At 39.6% G+C, this 21,795-nt stretch overlaps 1 protein-coding gene and 1 long non-coding RNA gene across 2 annotated transcripts in view; both read left to right on the forward strand.

Moving 5' to 3' along the window:
* Positions 1-498: 498 nt before the first annotated feature.
* Positions 499-21,795, forward strand: part of wdr11 (WD repeat domain 11) — a 48,308-nt gene continuing 27,011 nt past the window's right edge. The window contains exons 1-10 of the mRNA XM_018686465.2: positions 499-714; positions 1,800-1,911; positions 3,612-3,765; positions 4,021-4,194; positions 4,582-4,783; positions 8,984-9,149; positions 11,269-11,371; positions 12,104-12,302; positions 13,334-13,434; positions 15,910-16,086. Coding sequence (XP_018541981.1) covers positions 629-714; positions 1,800-1,911; positions 3,612-3,765; positions 4,021-4,194; positions 4,582-4,783; positions 8,984-9,149; positions 11,269-11,371; positions 12,104-12,302; positions 13,334-13,434; positions 15,910-16,086 — 1,474 coding nt within the window. The 5' untranslated portion in view covers positions 499-628. The remainder of the gene's footprint in view (positions 715-1,799; positions 1,912-3,611; positions 3,766-4,020; positions 4,195-4,581; positions 4,784-8,983; positions 9,150-11,268; positions 11,372-12,103; positions 12,303-13,333; positions 13,435-15,909; positions 16,087-21,795) is intronic.
* On the forward strand, positions 16,695-18,856 carry LOC108889819 (uncharacterized). Its single transcript, XR_001962057.2, has 3 exons — positions 16,695-17,004; positions 17,496-17,613; positions 18,084-18,856. It is a non-coding gene; the product is annotated as an uncharacterized LOC108889819 (long non-coding RNA).

Below are 21,795 nucleotides of genomic sequence, written 5' to 3' on the forward strand. Positions count from 1 at the left end.
CATAAATAAACTCTATGAGACAATAAAATTATCACACAACTTACAAAACAAACTAAACAATTTGCTTTTCAATACTCTTCAGGTCAAATCGTCATTTCCATAGTTTATTTTACTTTACTTTTGTGCAACATAATAGGAGAAAATTGTATTTGTCAGTTGTTTTTATACTTTACACATTTATACATATAATTCAGTGTTTCACTTTATACTGCTTTAAATGTTACGGCGCTATATAATGTGAAATAAATAGTGAACTCATTGTTTAGCCGAATTTGTTATTGCTGTGTCAACTTCCGATCTATTTAGCTGGGGGAAAAAATATTTTAATTTAGAAATCTGTTTTGGCAAGTAAATATTTTTTCTCGCGTCTGGTCAACAAAAAAGTTGCTATTTTAAGAGAACTTATTCGTTTTCAAAAAAAAAAAAAAAGGATTTGCATCGGGAGATGTGAGCGAATTTGAATTTGGAACCTTTTTACGCTGGGATTTGTTCCCACACGGCGTTCCGTTGAGAAACACCGTTTCACTTCCTGTTAGAATTCACAACAGAGCCGAACCACAGAAGCTAATTAATTTTAGCAGCTTTTAGTCAACAAATGTTAATGTAGCATAAATACTTACCAACAATAATGATTCCTTACACCGTCAACATCAAACTCGCGGCTCGGACGTTGACTGGCACTCTCAATTTGCAGAATAAAACCGCGGTAGATTGGTGAGTATTGCACCTCTGCCGTTAGCATAATGTTGTAGCTGTTTAATTCAGTCAAGATGTGAAACTGACAGTGGATACGTACGACCTGCTAATTACACTGTGTATGTTTCAACGTATTGTTTCCTTTTGTTGCTGTTTAGAAAGATGCCAGTGTTAATTGACGCCGGTAATGTAGAGTTTTCTTAACAAAACAGAACCATTCAGGGAATCTTGTGTCATGTGATGTGATGTGAAGTGACATTTTGCTGGGCCTTGTGAATTTCGTAAGCCTTATCTTCCAGCAGTAATTCCTCAGAGATTGAGACTGCAGTGTGACTTCATTTAAATTTGATTTAAAGCTACCAGAAATATTACAATTTTAGACAAATGTTGCACAAACACCAAGCTTTATTCCATATATATGAAGTGGAAATTATGAATATAATAAATACAACAATAATCAGAGCTGAGACTTCTCGCTTTGCCGTGGTTATATTTGACCAAAAAAAAAAAAAAAAAAAAAAAAACTATTAATGAATGGGGTATGAGGAATGTAATTTGGGTTAGTACTCACCTGCAGCTACTCTTGCTTTCTTTTTGTTATTTTCCTGTTTTGGTTTACAGTCACACACTTGTTGGATCAGCAGTTGTATCAGCCTGTTGCACCAGGACTCATTAATTGAAAGGCTGTTCGTACAAAATGAGTTTCACAATTTGATGTGGAATTGAGGTGTGTTTTTTGCAGTCCAGCCACATATGTATGCAGACGTTGTACACACACTGACTGAAAGATTAAGATCGATATAGACTTGAAGGGGAGAGCAGCAAACTGATGCCGACACAGCTTTTAAGTAATATTGTATCTTCATAGGACAGCGTATACAAACCAGTGATAGGCCAAATTGGGCCATTTATTGATGTTGCCTCATAAAAGGTTTAAATTCACATCTTGAAATTTGCTTTATGTGGTCTTGCACATCATTTGGCTTCATCTCTCACTCACAAACCATCTCTCTTATTCTGCAGTGGAAAGAACATTAAGCTCCTTCACACTTTTTATCTGTTACACTCCTCTGCCTCTCCTTCCTTCCTCTCATGCACTGCAGGGGTTGGCAGGGGCTGATAGCTCAGGGATGTCACTCCAGTATTCTCATCATCGATCCAAAGACAGCCCAGACCATCCAGGTGCTGGAGAGGCACAAGGCCAATGTGGTCAAGGTGAGTTTTTGAACTTATTTTCATCTGTATGATTGTTTAGCTCGACAGGAGGCTGCGAATAGCAGTTATTTTCATTTTTGGTCACTCCGTTGGTTATTTTTTCCATGAAGTTTTCAGTTGTATAAGCTACAAGATGTCAAATAACTGAAGAATGTCCATCGCAATTACCCAGAGCGTAAAGTAATGTCTAACCATCAAAAGCCCATGGTAATTTTGTTGACTATCAAAGAGAGAAGAAAAGAAAGGTTTGACTATTTGAACCTTGCAAATGTTTGGCATTTTTGCTTGGAAAAAGAGTTGAACAATTAATCCATTAGAAAAATTATTACCACTTCACTTTCTTTCATTTGACTAATCAGTTAATTGACTAGTTAAGTTACTGGAGAAAAATCAAACTAAAAAGGTCACAGAGAAAGAACTGACAGCTTACCATAGAATATTTTAAGCACAGGTTAAAGATTGGCCTGATTAATGTGAAAAGAATATGTTGGATGAAAAACGCTTGTTTTGGATATTCATTTTATTGGGCCTTCTATTTTGTTTTTTTTTCTCAGTCACAAAGAGGGTTTATTGAATATCTGATTCTGGGAAGCTAAACCATAAATCTTATCTGTTGCATTTTAAGTCAGTATATACTGTATGGTTTGTAAGCCAAAAATATCTTCAGTGCTCTTTTGCTCTTTGTCCTTTACACATGTTTTACATACATATTTTAGGCTTTCTTGGTGAAATACAAACACACAGCTACTGATGAAGTAATGTTTTATAACACAGTGTTAATGTCAACATTGTGTGATCTTGAGCTGAGTTGTTTTTGTCCTTCTCTGCCAGACAGATTCAGCTCTGTAGGTCAACACCAGTAACACTGATAAAGGTTGCTTCTGCACTGACAGAGAATGTGTTATTTATGTGTGTGTGTACACGTATGCTTGTGTGTTTTGTAGAAGGGTAAATAATGGGCAATAAATTCCACAGTGATTATCAGTGCCGGGGCTCAATCCGTGGCTCTCATTCCTCACTCCAAAGCACACTTTAATCTTGTAAAGCACTGCAGCCACAGCAGTGGGCCATTCCTCACCACCCAGCCTGACATAAGAAGGCTCGCTGAAAAAAACAAAGAAGAAGAAGTAGCCACAGTAAAGGGCATGCTCATTCAGAAACAAATACACAGACATAATCAATTATTTAAACATCAGCTTGAGTCATTTGTCACTTTTTAATATAGAAGTTTTATTAGCTTCATTTCAATATTGTGCGTTTCTTATATGGTCTGATAATCTTATTTCTCGTCTAAGCATGGACTGCATGGACTGTAGTCATTAGTTAAATTCTGTAAAAACACTAATAAATGAAAAATCTGCCTGTGGTAGATTTCCAGTTAACAAGAAGACTGTGGCATCAGTTGTGTAATTAGTGAAATTCATCACTTTCTGTTTTAGGAATATACTGTCACAGTCAGATTCTGTTGTTTACTTTGTTTAGTCAAGTCAGTTTATTTGTATAGTGCCTTTCATACATAATGGCAGATGAAGGTTCTTAACATCAGCATGAAAGCAGCTTGATAAAATCATTTTAAAACAAAGAACAATGCACATCAAATCAGCTCACACACACAAAATGAGAAAAAAATAGTAAATGGCACAAAGTATAAGTCTTTATATCCTCTACCAGATGCTCAGCCAGTGTTTGGTGTTTGATAGGTGAAATGGTCCAGAGAAAACTACTACCACAACTTGAGCTCACCCTACTGTCTGCGGCTGGCCTCAGGAGATGCCTCGGGGAAGATCATAGTGTGGGATGTGGTCAGCGGCACTGCCCATTGTGAGATCCAGGAGCACTCCAAACCCATCCAAGGTAAGAGATCTTCCAGAAACCCCCGTCTTGCAGGCATGAATTGATTATTTTCGTCCCCCAGCTCGCTACAGGAAGAGGACATTACTCTGCCAGCGCTGCCAAGGGGAAACTTTGAGCTGTTGCTGTGTTGTTGGCTATTTGTTTTCATTAAGATGCTCTTACCATCCTTCTCTGTCTTTCCTCCTGGCACACACTTCGACTCCATCCTCTTCATTTCTACATCTTCCTCTCTGCTTTCCTCTCCTTCCCTGTCAGACTTGGAGTGGTTGTGGAATCAGGATGCGTCTCGTGATCTGCTGTTAGCCGTCCACCCTCCCAACTACATTGTCCTGTGGAACGGAGACACGGGCACCAAGCTGTGGAAGAAGAGCTACGCTGAGAACATCCTCTCCTTTTCTTTTGACCCCTTTGACCCATCCAACATGGCATGTAGGTGAACAACATACTGTCTAAATCTGACTCAGCCTTAATTTAGTCACTGTTTCACTTTGTTGCCCACACGTATACATCAGCTATTGTAGCCACAGCTCTCTTATGATTCATTAAGCTCAGTATGCGGTGAAACTCAATACTCTGCCTGAGTATTTCTTAACATATCAGAGACACTGTTCTACATCTAGAGAGATGCATGGCATTCTATTATGCTAACCATTGAACCATTTGTAATATCTTATTTTCCCTACTTCACTTGGAGAACACAGGTAAAGGATATTTTCTCAAGTGACAGATGCAGAGTTGCTAATAGAATTCTGACAGTGTGTCAAGCTGTGATCTTTACAAGCATCCTCATGTTGTTTTTCTGCTCGTCCTCGGCAGTGCTGACTAGCGAAGGAATAGTCTTTATCACAGACTTTTCCCACTCCAAACCGCCAAGCAGTGCCGGCAAAAAGGTCTACATCGCCAGCCCACACGCAAGCCCCGCCCACACCAAACCTGCTCCCGCCGCTGCCCCAGCCCCTACTGGTGCCAAGAAGGCCCTCAACAAGGTCAAAGTGCTCATCACCAATGAAAAACCAACGTAAGAGCCACTAAATTATATTTTACTTCCTTAACTGTGTTGTAGAATGTTTTTACAGGGGCACCTGGTGATTTTGATCGTTGTGTACTTTGCATGTTTTAGGTAAACCTGACAAATCAAGGTCTTATATTCGCAGCATCATATCGTTTACAGTCAGTTTATTGTGTGATGGTCTAAAAGGTTGCCTCTGACAGTAAATGTATGGCTTGAATTCCCAAGCATGTTAAGCTTTTATATTAATTAACATTAACCTAAGTGGCTGGAAGTTCATTGGGGGTCGGCCACTAATGCAGTTTATTGCTTATTTGAAACCATTTTTAGAATCTGTATCAGAGCATATCAGTTTGAAAAATCTCACACTGCTTGGTTCTGTATTTTAAGTGAGGTCCCTTTCAGTTCCACTCCAGCAACTGGGATTAAAGGGCGTTGCTCGGGGTCAGCTCAATGGAGTTTTATTCAAACCGAGTCCCAAGAGATAATTTTATCAGACAATTTTTTAGGCTCAGGGCGTCTTCAGCTACAAAGTGCATGCATGTACCCTTGACCTGTAGTGAATCTGCACCTGTCAGCATGCATTAATTATGTTATGTCCTTTGCTGCTGGACAACATATTCAGGCACTGAATATGTCTTGTTTTATTAATCAAAGTTTTCCATCCATTAAATATGAGTGTAAAATACAGACTAAAAGATGTAGTCTCTGTGGCACATTAACAGAGCAACGTGACATATTTTGAGGGAGCTCTCATTTTGTTCTGCTCTCAGTCTTTTTTTCTGAATGACATGACGCATGAGGCAAAACTCTTAATCACACCTGAGAGATTTGCCAGAAACTAAGCTTTGATATGGATTATAATGGATTAACTCAGTGAAGAGTTTGGTGTACAGCTGACTCTTTTCTCCATCAAAGTTTGAGACAGATTGATTTCACCAAGTTCAGATTCAGGCGTTTTTTAGGGTTAAAACTGTTGTATCAGTGACACTTAAATGTGGTGATAAAAGAAGGCAAGTGTGAGGAAATGAAGGACCTACATTTCCCTGAGGGACAGGAAAAGATATGTTGCTTGGCAGATGTACTACATTGCTTTGTAGTGCTGAAACACACATGAGGTAGTGGCTAACCTAATTTTTATAACATTAAGTGACAAACTTGTGAAACTGTATAAGCCGTTACTTTACAAAAAGTTGCAACGGATCAGGAACCAAAGCCTTGTTTGATGTGCTGGCAGCTTCCTGCCTGAGCGGTTGTGACTGTCAAACAGGCTTATTTATAGCAGCAGCACCCCGGCCTCTCTGTCCACCCACCCAACCAGCTCTAATAACAAACACTCCATTAATCTTACTTGTCTTCATTTTCTCTCTCACCTCTCTCGTCTTTCCGTTTCTGTCTTTGTGTCTTATATTGGTATGTGACACCTTCTCCACTCACCTTTCATGCATTGATAATTGCTCTTTCTGAAAATGCTGTATTCCTTCAGTCTGCCTTTGTCTGTGTGTTGGGTTTGGGTGTTTATCATGTTCAGTGTTACAGTATCTCTCCTCTCTGGCTGTGTCTGCCTCCGGCTGATAGATGGGGGGATTTAAACAAGACTCTGCTCTCCCAGACTGTTATCAGAAACCCATTGAATACAGTACTATATCACGCACATTAGTGTCTCATCAGGCAGCCATTAATCTGGTTGTTAGCCAGCAAAGATTTGGTCCCTTTATCAAGATGACAGAAACCGGTTTCACGCTCACGCTCCAGCTTGGCTGTTCCTACACATACACATGCAAACACATGAAGACAAACTAAAAATATATTTTAACTGTCAGAAATGTAATATTTACAAATTTATTATCACAGAAAACTAGAAGAATAATAAATTATTCACTGAGACATTAAACTTGTGATCCTGAAGATCTCAGACACCTGTGGTTACCGTGGTAACAGCACGTGAGGTTCAGTACTGTAGAAATTCTGAGGGCGGCAAACACTCACTGAGCAGCTACAGAAATACCATAAAAGATCAACCAGTGAATCTGTTTACAGTGCAACCAAACAAACTCACTTCTGTATGTTTTGTAGTCTATCTTTTTTTTTTTTTTGCCAACTGTGATGGCAAACATGCAGTGTTTCCTATCACAAAAAAGCCACCCAATGAGTACTTTTAATGTAAAGCAGCAATAGAATATTTTTGTTTGTATGAGCAGTAAATTAACACTCAGACATTAAGGGGTCTGAGTTCAGTTTAAGGCAAGGGTAATAGTAGCGCAAGGACAAGGAAGATCCTGAAAAACATTTTTAAAAAATGAAATAATTAATAATGTAACACCTCAAGGATATGAAAGGGCAAATCCCAAAATGTTCCAAGCTGGTTTATAAAAATCACAAAAGATCAGCTGTCAGAATTCAAGAAAGGCCTGAAGTGGACAATGTGTGTGCCATAAAAAAAAAAAAGAAAACATTTTTGTCTGTTTCTGGTGATTTATGAAAGTTTCAAGTTTATTCATCTTGGTTTTTTGTTCCCACTGTTGTAAGCCATTTCCAGCTGCTCAGCCTCTCAGCCAAGCCTCACTTATAAAACATAATTATACACACATTTGGTGCCCATGTGCACATGTAAGCCAAAGTCATGATTTATGCACCACTGGTATCCAGTATCAAGTGAGTTTATTCAGTATTGTCTAGACATCAGAAGCTCAAGCTGAAGTGTGCAAATAATTTATGAACATGGTGTTTAATTTTAATGTCATTTGGGTCAAATGTGTTTATTTAATGGTTAAACATTAGAGGCTGGAGAGTTCTTTGGAACTTCAGTCCTCTGAAGTAAACCCCCTGTGCTATCAGACACACCTTACACGACTCACTGTGTGTGCACACATAGTCTGCATGTGACAATGTAAAGCTATGTATGATCCACTGACTGCTGTAGTCTTTCTGCCTTATTCACAGCAAAGAGAGAGAGAGTGAGATGTGAGAAGTGTGTGATGTTTTGGAAATTGGACAGCTGAATATTTTGGGAGGGTTTGGGGTTATAGGACTTATTTCTTTTTTTCTGTTTTTTCCTCCTTCTCTGTGAAGATCTGTTGCTCCTTTTTTGCATCTAAGACACAGAAGTCTTTCACTGTTTCTTTCTGATGTTTTGCCTTTGGTGGCTCAGTGATTTCAGCCCCTATCTCTGCCTCGCCCGACTTCAGTGAGCTGGTAACTGTGTGATTTAGCTCAGCAGCTCCTAAAGGTTCCTCTATTGAGTCCATTTTATCTGTTACGCTTTCCCCAAGATGATAATGATCTCTATTGTGTTATAAAGTTTGTCTCTCCTTTATTTGATCTCATCGTGACCTAGAGGAATGAAGCTGTAGGAATGAGTTATGGCTGTGGACCCGCTCATAGATTCTGAGAAAATCAGCTCTCTGTTCCTTCTTGACTGAACTGCAAAATATTTGTGACTGCTTTGTTGTCATACAGAGAGATTGAGCCGGGCTGCTGCCATGGATAATAGTATCTGTAATTAATTTAAACACACATAAAACAAGTTGCAGTAAACAGACTAAGCTGCCAATACCTGCTTAATTCATCAGCCTCCCATCATTAGACCAAATTCACTTTTAAGTTCTCTCTCATTTGCCCATGACTCACAGAGACCACAACTGTAATAACTAATTCATTCAGCCTTCTGTATGGGAAGACATGAATAAAGATCAAATTGATCTTAGAAATGGGACAGTTTTTATTAAACTTGTTTTAAGACTTCCTACTCCATCTTCTCATTGATATACATGATATTTGCATATTTCATATGCATGTGTTGTTGTTACAGCAGAGTCTCATTATATTTTTGATGATGTGTCTGCAGGATGAGACTGGCAATACATCCTATTATCGAGATCTTCATTTCTAGTTATTACAGTTTACTTTGCACCTCTTTAAACATGTCTTGTGGTAAATATATTGAGTTTAAAACAAGTATGCAAAACCAAGAAAGAGGCCAAATGTAGGAAATGCCGAATCTTGGGATGTTTTAGAGGAGTTGGAGGTTTAATTATCTCTGAAATTTTAGTTAATTTATCAAAAGATGAATTAAGTTATTAAAGGCTTTTGGCTCACACTTCCTGAATACATGCCAAATGTTTTCAGTTAATAACCTGACACTGAAGTTGATTTCCTTTTCTTACTGTGTGTGCATTCCTGTCCTTACTCTCCTTTGGGGCACTGTAGTGCAGAGGCGGTGACGTTGAACGACTGTCTGCAGCTGTCCTACCTGCCATCCAAGAGGAACCACATGCTGCTGCTTTATCCCAGAGAGATCCTCATCCTGGACCTGGAGCTCAGCCAGACTGTGGGTGTCGTAGCCATCGAGCGCTCTGGGGTGCCCTTCATCCAGGTGAGGCGGTGTGCACATGTGCAGCAAATTCTCTGTGGTAAAGTTCTCAGTAAAAGAGTCTGAGTTAGTGGAAATTGCAAACCTCAAAAGAGTGGCCCAAATTTTTGTAAGAAATAATGTGGTTACTTTGCCAATTGCATGAGATGGAGAAACATTTCTCATCTACATCTCCATCACCGTCTTTCCCTTCCTTCAGATGAGGCCTGTTCACACTTTCTACTTTTATTGCATTACTTGAAGGGCTTTACCAAAGTCTGCCTGTTTTTTTTATGGATGATTCTTCTAAGAAGCCAATTCCCCCTGCCGTGAATGATAAAATTCTCTACTTCTCTTCCTCCCTTTCAGCTCTCACCTAGACTGCACAGCCTTGCTGTCTCCTTAGCTACACCAAAAATCTCTACAGACTTCTGCTCGTTTCTATAGTCGCATGCAGCAGAATGGGTAACCTTTAGGTGCTGGTTCCCTTCTTTTGGAGTCTGGATTTCTAATTGGAAATTGATGAATGCTGTAGGGGTATTAGATTGAGGATTTGTCACAGCTGCAGTGCCAGTAATGGAACAGAAACTGTCTCTTAATGTCATTCTGTTCATTCTGCTTTCGCTCTTACTGCTCTGTGTCTGTCTGTGAAGGACTATTGTGGTGGCTCATCATTATATGGAGTAGATCTCATGGCTTTCACTGTGGCTGTTTTACTCGTATTTCAGCCATAAATTTCCTTTTTAAATGTATAGCCTTAAAGTTCAGGCCTATATACACATGCATGTGCACGTTTACTGTTCCCAGTTTATCAAATTGACTTTTTTGGTGTGTGTGAAATTGTGTTCTGTTCTGTATTCTATTGTACTTTCATAAATCATACTCTCTTTGGGTTGTCATTGATCTTGTTTTAACAAATGTATCCATGGTTAAATAGTACAGAGGTGGAGAACAAGCCTTTGTAGTCAAGTACTAAGTCCTAAAGTCACAGAGTAGGAGTAGTGGGGTATTACTCAGCTGCCCAGACTCTGTCCAGCCAACACCTCCCTTCCTAAGTGTTATAAAGTGCTTGTCACACAGCCAATTTGCATGACTGATGACACAGCTTCAACAAAAATCCAGGCTGGAGTGTAGGAGCTTCCAATAGCCAAGGAAAGACAGGCACATACATCTGTACTACACACTGTCAGACTTGGCACATAGACAAATGTATGCAGAATTGTTTATCAGGTACACATATAGTAGCTCTACATCTAATGCAATCTGATACAAAATCGCTAAAGCTGATATTGGAAAGTGTCTGTGATATTTTCTGCACCTGCACTTGCATTAATGGGGCTGGATCATTTAATATATGAGTCAGATTTTTAAGTATTTGGGGTCAGATGTCTGTGTGAGACATGGTGTCGTGACTACATAATGACAACGACAAAAAAGACAAAGGGAGAAAAAAACTTACTGATCATCTTAAAGTCTGTTGCTCTGTTTTAAGTCTGAAAATGGGAAGAGGATCACAGCCTTGCAAAGTCATGGGCCACGCTTTCACCTTTTAGTTTAACATTTAACATAAGTCACCCTAAAGACACTGATCAGTACAATCTGGCACACACAAGCATCTCAAAATGTTTTCCTCCTGCTTGTTTCATTCATTGAGAGTGCATTGAACCAGATATCTTTCAGGTTGATACGACATGTGCTCAGTTGTTGACATGATGACTGATATTGTTTTTATTCTATCAAGAGCTGAAGCAGTTGATTAGTCACAAGATTAATTGGCAACTATTTTGATAGTAGATTAAAAAATCTATTTTACGTTGGTAGGACAAAAGAAGTGCAGTGAAGATGTCACCGTGGGATTTATGACATTATTTTTCACTCTTTTCTGGCACTCTATATACTTACTATTTAAAACAAAAAAGCTTTTTTCAGGCTGACCTTTAGGCTTATAGCTTGATTCATTTCAGCTTTTATTTACATTTCTGTTTGTACTAAATGACATATTGGTGAATACATTACAGGTTTCTCTCTCAGTCATTCATAGATGCTGAAGGTAAACTGCTCTGTTAAGTCTCAAAGAGACAGTTGGCAAACTTGATCATGCATTCTCACATCATCACCTGTTTTCCTGCCTCGCTGTGTTCAGGTAATTCCCTGTGCTCAGCGGGACGCCCTCTACTGTCTCCATGAGAACGGGTGCATCACCCTTCGAGTGTGCCGTTCCACTACCGCTACAGAGGAAGCAGCAGGTATGAAATGTCTCCACAGAGACGTGCACACACACACACACACATACAGCACATGTTAGTTGTACTGTACTTACTCACAAACCACTCTCACTCCTGCACTGTCGCCTTGTCATCATCTATTCATCCCAGCTGCACTGCAGTCAGAGCCTGTAGCCTTTCTCTATGCTCCAGTGGGCATTTAGCCTCTTACTGTCTCATTTATCGCTGGCTTAGTGTTATAGGCCAATGGGAGTCCATTGTCTTGCTGAATCTCTCTCTCGCTCTCCCTCGCTTACTCTCCTTGCAATCTCTTCTACTCTCTACTCATCTTTCTTTTTCCTGTCATGTCCTTTTGTGCATGTCTCATGCACTCATTTATTCTCTTATGTCCTGTCTTCTTTTCTTAGCTCCTTAAATCCTATTCTATCTCTCAACTCTCTTCCACTAACACTTACTCAAAAATTGTCTCTCAATTGTACTTTTTCCCACTCTTATCTACTTCTGTTCCCTTTACTTTAACATCTACTCACTGTCTTCTTCCAAATGTTCTCTTTTTCTTTTCTCTTTTTTATGTGCCCCTCCATTCATGTCTTCTCCAATTTGCTCTGATTCCATCTCATTTGCTTTTATCTCCCACCATTTCTCTTTCCCACTCTCCCTCACAATCATACCGTCTCTCCTTACCTTTCTGTCACTTTAATCTTCTTTATGTTTATCTGTTTCTTTTTCTCCATCCCTCTTTCTCTCCCTCAGACCCGGAACAGAGTGTCCAGGAGCTTGTGTACGACCTTCGCTCTCAGTGCGATGCCATCCGAGTCACCAAGACAGTCAGGCCATATCGAATGGTTATCTGTCCTGTCAATGAAAACAACGCTGGGCTGATGGTCAGTGACGGCAGAGCCATGCTGTGGGAGCTCAAAGCCCACACCGGCAAGGCTGCTGCCAATCCTAGGTATACACACACACAGATATGCAAAGAGTTCTGTCAAGCTATATTACAGTGGGGGCTGAAACGGCAGGAGGAAGTAGCGGGTAAAAGTTTGACTACTTTGTAAGGTGACTTTAAACTATATAATCCTCTGACCTAAATTTAGTCTTCTTAGTGACTGGTGTACGTAGGGGGTGCAGAGAGTTTAGCTAACGTTGATGAGCCCTGCTCTCCTTTGATAGAACACTCCCTTGCTGCTGTCGAGGAGACAGTTTTGTATTTCTCTCTCAAGTTGGCTTCCTGTGTGAGGCAGAGAGACGTTTGTCTGCCTGTGAGCGAACAAGTTTAATTTGGGTAGACAAGAGAAATCCACAGCAGTGAATGGAGGAGGGTTGGCATGTTCTTCCTTTTTGCCACTCGGTGATGAATTGTCTCATTACAGACTTGTTTGGATTTATTTGCTTGAAATTTCAGACAGGTGGGTTTTCTATTTCAGGACTGTTCAGATGATGGCAGTTGTCTTTCACACTACACTAAATTGATATTCTGATGCTTCCTTGTGATTGCTCAAACATTCTTGTGTACAGTGTTTCCTATTTGAAAGCCAAAACAAATTCTGAAAAGATGTTTTGGACCAGGTTTGATATCCTGATATGAATTCTAATTCCACCTGTGAGATGGTGTTTGTCACGGTGTGCTGAGCACGTGCAGAGAAATTAAGATGAGTTATTTGGGGTGAGACACTTCACTCAGCAGTACCTGTTCGATTTTAGGTCAAGCTGCCAGTATATCAAGCTCCATCAACAGTTGTGAAAATAATTTTTCTCTGAATCATCTCTGTTTTTTTTATTGAGCAGCATCTAATCAATAAAAGGAATCAGTACACATGTCATGCTGCTGTGTCCCTCTGGGTCAGTAATTCATTAAAAAGCAGATCACATTCATCATTCGCAGAAGCAATGTTCATTTATCACTCCTTGTTCACTTCTTTTCAGCAACGGATGTATGTTAAAAAATAGATCTAATTAATATTCTCTCTCCCCCCTCTCTGACAGTTCGGGTCTGTCACCACTCTACTCCCCGGTGTCGTTTTGTGGAGCTCCACTGGGTCCGAACCAGAAAAGGATTCAGGATCTCTGTCTCAGCAGCATGATCGGTACGACTGAACACGTGACTATCAACACCATCTAGCGAGCACAACACATTTGGTGTCTTTAACAATGCCACAAAACATTTCACACCTATCACCTCTTCACTTCTGCTGCGAAAGCTTTCTCCCTCTCCACAGAGGGATGATTTTCATTTCTGAAAGAAAATGTGAAAACTCAAAGGAAAGGAGGAGACATAGTTGAATGTGTGTGAGTGTGTGTAGTGTGCATACAGTGTATGTGCAAGCGTTTGTGTTCATCAGGCCTTATATCTTTTATTGTCCCTGTGTTAGTTGTGTTGGTCTCGGCGTTCCCTCACTCTCTGCTTCAATGCGTGACTGCTGGTTTCTCCTCTGTGCACGACACAGGCCAGCGTTATTCCCCAAGCTTTGCACGAAGACTCCCATGGGTGCTTGGCCATTCCTGTCTTTCACTTTTATCCTTTTACCTTCTCATCCTTTTGCTTATGATGTGTTTCTGTCTCTCTCTCTAGTCTTCCCTGTAGATTTAGAACAGAGCTGCCTATCAAAAGATGAATGTGGGTATAAAACTATAATGAGATGCAGGATTTTTTTCTTTGTTCTTTTTTTGGTTTTTTTTGTTTTTTGTATTCAGCGAAAGTCAAACTGCCAGTGAGTGGAAGGCCTTGGGGAGGTGGAGCACTAGTAGTTATTTTGGCATAAGAGGGGAGGATTTTGCTGTCTGTCCCCTCACACACACACACACACATACATACACAGACTGGAGCCAGCCACTGCCTGCAGCAATAGCTCTGTCTGACAGTTGCTGACTAAAGCTCTTGTTATGAAGGAATGTCACTGGCCTGCATGATACTAAAATTCTGTGAAATGCTAGCTTGTTGTTAAGCTCTGATGCTGATTGGCTGACATACGAAGGGCATCAGACTGGCAAAGGCAAACTAATGATTGCTATAGGCAAGAGCTGCCACCTAGAAAACTATATATGCCTTCATTTCATATTTTCATTTGCTGCTCATGGCAATCTGTTGTATCTGTGGTTTGTTTCTTACTGATGTGTTGGGTTGTTTGGAATTATGTCCTCATTTAATTAGATCTTCAAGCTGTAATGACACTCATTTAGATAGACATAAAATTTCCAATGTAAAGAAGGCTATTACAGTGCATGAAATGAAAACAGAATGAGTTTTTCAACCAGCACCAATTATAATATCAAAGTTGTTACACCTTCAAAAGATGTCCCATATCTCTGCAGCAAATACACAAATGGAGATGACTGCCCATTTAGAACATATAAAATGTATTCATTAACAGTCTGATTGCGAAGGGAATGGCCATCAAAAAGCAAGCCTCAGTAAAAATAGCGTATGTTTGGGTCTTTGAAAATGTTAAAGGACCCGGGGTTTATATTTATGGTGAAAACTGCTGTTAAGTTCTGTGACTGTCCGGTATTAGAACTATAATGAAATCAGCAAAGTAGATTTAAGTGAATGAGGCCTACAGGGTCTGTGGCTTAATTGTCTCAACTCACCACTACATCCCTGAGATCATTAAAGCTGGCCAACTTGATAACGGCCACAGCTTAATGAAGCAAACAATACTGTTTCCTTTCTGCTGTAGTCAAATTGTGTGAGTGTTTCCATTTCAGCCAGCACTGGGTAAGTTTACTAAGTTGAGTTTTATTTGTTAGAGTGCTAGTGAGCTCTGTTAGAAATATGTATCTAGAATTTAAAGAAGATGGAAAGGGTTACACCTGCAAGACACCATGTCTGTCTCATGTATATGCAGCATCATTTGCAAATGTATTAAGAGCTACTCAAGATGCTGATTAATAGTTGGATGTTGTTGCTGTTGATCTTTAGCATCAGTTGATAGTTTGTCAGTTTGTGTCTTAATTTCTGTTTCATTTGCTTGTGTTTAATGTTGTCTGATGTCTGTATACATAAAATGCCTGTGGTTTTTTGAACTCTATCGAAATAGTGTAACCTGTTTCCAACACACATTCTCACAAACTAGTGAACCATGCACTGGCATTGACAAATAAACTGCAACAAGCAGTTTTAATGAAATATTCCTACGAATGGTTGCGTCAGAGTAGCTGTCTGACTCCTGTCTAAACCATTTACAGACTGAAACTACTCCCTCCACAGATGTCATATAAAATACTGTAGAACATATTACAAAAAGTTCTAGGATACCTTTAAAGTAAAGTTGTGATGCAGGCTACATTTTCTTAATGCAGATTTATTCAGCTGCCAGACATATCATTTAGACTGAATCAGTTTGACCAATTCTGTATGCTTAAATATTATATTGAACACAGTTAAATCAACACATATACAATACTAAAGGACTTGAATCAATGGCCAAAAACCGAATCAGTGCCAGTGGAAAGGACGTTAATTTCACTTGTTTAATATTTTTACATTTTTTCATTGTTTCATTAATGAAGTTGCATCTGATTAAGTTTTGATAATGACTTTCATGTTGTGTTTTCATCTCTAGGCCAGACCCTGATAGCTGGCGAGGCTCCTCCTCCATCATCCAACCAGCATGAGGTCCAGTTGAAGTTCCTGCTGACTGGCCTGCTGTCTGGTCTGCCGCTGCCACCATTTGCCATCCGCATGTGCCCTCCACTTACCACAAAAAACATCAACCACTACCAACCCCTGCTGGCTGTAGGTAGGTAACAATGCACCACTGACACACAATGACACACAAAACTCACTGAGTAAGGCACCTCAGCTGGCTGGGTTTGGAGATTTGTTCCCAAATGAATGCTGTGATCTGTCCCATGAGACAGTACTGGGTAGTATTCTGAAGTATAGCAACCTACATGGACTGTGGACAGACTTAGGAAAGGTTTTAAATTTAGTTTTCTGCGTTTTCACAAAAACCTGAGGGTAACGTTTGCACTTGTATCCAATATGTTGTTTCGTTTCATCATCATTTGTTGCTGTTTCAGATTAAAACCAGTTGCGTCAGTGCTGCACTTCAAAGAGAAAACAACTGATGAATGAACTGCTTTTGTGTTTTTCTGGCTTTTCTGTGTCACAGTCACGTCAGCAAATGGTTTTATTGAACATCAGTAAATGCTGTGTGGAGCTAATTTAGATTCATGGCTGCAAAAGATGTAAAAATGTTTATAGATTATACAGATGAACTCTCACATGAAGCTGAGTTCAATCTGAGTGAAAGCTTTGTAAAGCACACAGATATGTACTGTATTTGTCTACAGTTCCTCACAACAACAGACAACATGCGTTTGATCCAGCTCCATTAGACATGATGAGGTGAGGTTTTTGTTGGCTCTCAGCAAACTAAGGAGCGAAGAGAAGCTCTCTTTGGTCAGCTGTCAGTCTTTGGATTTTTTGACTCATGTTAGTTGGTTCTGTTACTAGATGTTTAGTGTATGGAATGCTTTGTGGTTTGGGCGTGGTTATTTTTCAAAAGCTTTTGGAGTTGGAACTTTTTGGATCTGATTCAGTCCTGGTTACCCTGGAAACCATCATTGCATCAGTCAAACTTTTCTGTCGTTGACCTACGTGAAGACGTCCTTTAACCTGCAGAAGTAGACTTAACTTCACTCACCCCTAAACGGTAAGAAAAAATAACCTTCTTTCAGCTGTTTCATTCGTAGTTGATGATGATAGCTAGAGCTTAACTTTCAGATAGAGAGCTCAGGAACCAACCTGTTCATGAGGGGTGGGGGGTGGGGTTGGTTATTAATTTTACATTGTTTAACATATTTTAGCATTTAGTGAAATCAACTGATTATTTAATTTATTAATTGGTCCTGTCGTGAGGTGGAGGAAAAAGTGACTGGGATAGCCACACTTATTTTCCAGATATAGTTCATTGTTAAGCTGCAGTTATTTAAAAATGCACAGTTTAAAGCACAGGGAAATACAATTAATGTGTATTATTTTTCAGAGCTGCTAAGCTCTCATTTGCCTAATTACCAGTAATTATTTTGTCAGTCGAAGGTTTCCAGGTCAAGAATGAATTTTCGCATTCAAATAAAAACTATAAGTTTATTTATTCATGTGTTTGAGTGATAAGTCTTCTTATAATTGCTGTTATTATTGCAGTTTTCCACATCTCACTCAATTTAATTAATTTGATTACGTCAGAACGGATGGAAGGATGGAGGAATATCTGGTTGACAGCAAAATGAACACCAGCAGTAAAAGGAGTTCATCGGTAGAGGTAAGTTATTTTAACGACCTATTAGAGCCAGAATGTTTGAATTTGAACATTTCCTACTTCAGCACCCCTCAGTGGTAGTTGTAGTGTGTTGATCGGTCACTTTTTCCTTAAGTGACCATGGAAGTGGCAGTAATTGAATTACTGCCAATTACTGTGGTGGTTCAAATAGGTATAGTGTTGTGCTCACTGATGGCTGCCTTCCTGGTTAGAAAAATAACACAGCCAATTAGAGCTAAGCAAAAAGTATCTACTGTGGGTAAGATTGACAGCAGGTAGCTCTACAAGTTATTGTGAGTTATTGTGTTTTAACTCTTAAATCAATATAAAGCAAACATCACCCCATTTTTCTGTTCTGCCATGATATATTTTTATTTGTATCAGAACACAGAACATAAGTAGGAAGCATCTATCATTTATTTCTTAATGTTCTTATGACTGGTTTTCTGTCCATTTTTGCTTCTTAAAAACAGACAGGTGAGGAGAGTTTCAACAGAGGACTACTGGATCAGCATCAACCTACCCACAGTAGAGAGAAACCACATCGCTGTAATCAATGTGGAAAGAGTTTCAAGCAGTCATCGAACTTGAGGGATCATCAACTTGTCCACACTGGAGAAAAGCCTTATGTCTGTGACCAGTGTGGGAAGAGTCATCAGTTTAGAACATATATTCAAATTGTATGAAACAAGTGCCCTGTTAAAAGTTGACATGTGGTTTAAAATATTCAGTTATATTCACATGCATTCAGTTTAAATTGTCAGATTTGTTTAGTTTTATTTCCACTGTCAAAGCTGCAGCAGCAAACACACATACACCTACACACACACGCATAAATACACACTAAGCTCCCCTAAAGAGCAACGCGCTACCGGACAGTAATGGCTAAAAAGCCACATGCTACCTGCTGACCACTGTGGGTTGACAATAACTGCATGTTGTCTTTGCATAGTCCTAATTGTCTACAGACAATGCAAGATGTCCAACTCTGTAACAGTATACTTGCCCAGATTCTAAAATATTTGGTATTGTCTGTAAAGTATACAACAAAACTGAGTACACCCCTGTGCAATATCACCAAAATGTTGAATGACATAAAACTGTTTCATCTTTAACTTTAGTAAAATATGTAAAAGCAGCAATACAACCAAATGCTCATCTCTCAAGTCAAAGTAGGAGTATTATGAACAACATGTACTTAAAGTAACAAAAGTAAAAGTACTCACGCCGAGTAAGTAAAGTAAAAAAGTAAAGTAAAAAAACTGGAAATACCCAAATAAAGTGCAAGTCCCTCAAATTTTTATGTCAGTGAAGCGTAAATGTACTCACTTACCCCCCCCCACTGATACAAATTGATATTATTTAATATTTGAATTGTTTAAGTGAAAAATATCAAATGTGTTCAAAAGCTCCACCCAGGTCCTTTCCATAGAGTTGGTTGAGTGTGGCCAGAGCTGGTTCTGTGTGGTATATTTCTGCCACCTGTCATGGTTGTACAGTATCTGTTTTTTAACACTCTAGCCAAAATGTACTCTGTGTTAGTGGTTGTCATTCATCACGCCATCATCTGTAACTACCACAGATTTGGATGTTGAGAAGAAAAGGCTTGTCTTGTTTGATTTATGAAACGCTGCAGCGTAGTGATGAGAGAACAAAACATCCCAGTGAGTGAAAAGTGTTTTGGAGGGCAAAGGGCTGAATGATTAAGAAGCTGCAGCTACACATTTTAATCATTTGTACGTCCAGGCCCTTTGTCAATGTGCGTCTGTGGTTTGTGTCGGAAAAATACGAACTAATAAGCATTGGAGACATAGCACCTCAAACATCGGTTCATCACGAAACAGGAAATTAACAGCTACTGATATGAAAGCAAACATGAAGTGAAGCAGAGCTTTACCTCAGAACAGCAACACAATTGTCAGATATAATCATATGCTCTGCCTACGGGACCTGTCAAAGTGAAAGAATATTTTCAGTATCTCTAGGTCAGTAATTCCAAGTATCACTTAAAGTAGCTAGCAATTTAAATTTGGCTTTAAATGTTGTCTTTTATTATGCTTTTTGCCATCCAATTCATGTAAACTATTAGGTTGGAGTTATAAAGTGTTTCAAACTTGTAGATGCTTCTGTTGAGCCCTCTTGACACATTTCAAATTCTCACTTTTCAGACATGCTGTGTTTTCTCACATTAAATGGACACATCAGTATGTCTGAATATACAAATTATTTCTGTGAATTTGACTTTTTGAGGCTGAAAGTGACTAAGTAACATCACTGTGTGGTCTCAGCAAATGATGCAGAAGGCATAGATTTAATTTGAAATATCTGCCTCTCTTATTACCCCCCCCAAGACAGCTGCTAGGCGAGGCAGTGAAAGTTTGGATTTATTTGTTTTAGATCAGCGTAGCAGTTTTCTTCAGAAACTGTTCCCTTATCTTCCCCACAGTAATGATGTATCAATTTGAATGGAAAAGTAGAATCGCCTGTGTAATGTGTTTCTGTTTTTGTCTGTGTGTGTTGCTTTATGTGTGTGCGCCTGTTCACCAAATTCCATTTAAGGCCCGGGCATACTGCTGTTCTCTCCCCAACGGAGCAAACCCTCAGTTTAGTTGTCAAGCTGAAAAATAGGCTACACTCAGTCCCCTGACATAGCCCACATAAATTAATCATACCTCAAAGATACATTGCCTCTCTTAGACCCACAGACAAGCAGGTGAATAATAACACCTTCAACCTACACATCTTACAACCGTTTTCACTGGGTGTTTTTGTCTCTGATATGTGCATCACTTCCACAATTGTGGGACACAGAGATCTCTTAAAATCACTAAAAAATATTACTTAATAACTGAAATAGTTCTTAAAGGCCTTAAGGGTGGCAGATGTGTTGAAAGGGTATCTCTACCTATGAGAACAACAAACACCATTCTCTCAAAAGCAGCCATTTTAAAGACACTTTTTGGTCCGGGACATGTCATTTTGTTTCCAATCGCTGTGTGACTCTGGAGCGGGTGCAGTAGGAACACATCGTGCTGCAGATGGTGAGGGGTTGACTCGGCACAGCTGGTTCCCAGTGGCCTTCTGAATCTAAAACTAGAACAGGGCGATTGAGTTTTCTATGCACATCATTTGTCAAGTCCCCACAGTCATCTTGCAGAGTCAAGTAGTTAAACAGTCTCTAGCCGCATTATTGAAATGTGCCTTTTGTTCCACTTCCTGCAAGCTGGCCTGTGAATCATAAGTTTAGAGGGCTGGATAATTACAGTGGAGATTTAGATGGAGGATGCAATCTCTGAAAGCTAGTGAAGGGTATATCCAGGTGATTCAAAAGGTTAAGTATGCTTAATTACAATATCATCTTGAGGCTTGTGTTTTTCATTTATAGCAATCACTTATATTATCAGTTAGCAATAATACCTATACTGATGCAATAAGGTAGAAGTTACAGTAACATTAGAGAGTGTTATATTTACAGTCGTGAAGTCTGGTACTTTGCCTCGCTGTCATGCTTTATAAATTGAATACATTCCTGAGTTACAATTGCAATTGTCAGCCCCTCAGTAATGATGCTTAGGTTGATACTGTGACAGGTGTTCTGGCAGGCGCTGGCATCTGTCACCTCTCCTGTTTACCAAGACCCAGAGAATACTCCTAATCAGTGAAACCAGAGCGATCCATGGATGAGTCCTTGACAGTTACAGCTCAGTCTCTTTCTTGGTCTCTGTTCTAGCCTGCGTTATGTTTCCACCTAATGTGCAGCTGAGTTAAAAAGGTGACTCATTGAGTCTCAGCGATACAACACCAGTCAGAGGAACAGCCAAGGGAAACTGAGTTTTAACACCTTCCACTAGGTGCAAATAAAGCAAGAGATGAGCTCACTGCTGATGGCGTGAAGCACTGGGGGTTGAAATTGGCATCCACAGTTTCATTACAGGTAGACAGGAGGCAGGGATTCCCGTCTCTGTTTTCTCTATTTCTGTCTTCCACTTTTCCCTTCTGTCAGTCTTTCTTGCTCCTTGCCTCCAACGGAGGAGGTTACAGAAGCTGTGCAGCCAACCTAGCTACCCAGAAGCACCGCTGTCTGCTCTTCTGTCTAAAAAGCTGTAATCTGTATGAGACCTGACAGCTCCATTACAGATAGTTGCAAGACCCAGAGCCTTCCTTCTCAGTGACATGTACACAAAC

Source organism: Lates calcarifer, linkage group LG16_LG22, assembly GCF_001640805.2.
Source record: "Lates calcarifer isolate ASB-BC8 linkage group LG16_LG22, TLL_Latcal_v3, whole genome shotgun sequence".
Taxonomy (NCBI): domain Eukaryota; kingdom Metazoa; phylum Chordata; class Actinopteri; family Centropomidae; genus Lates; species Lates calcarifer.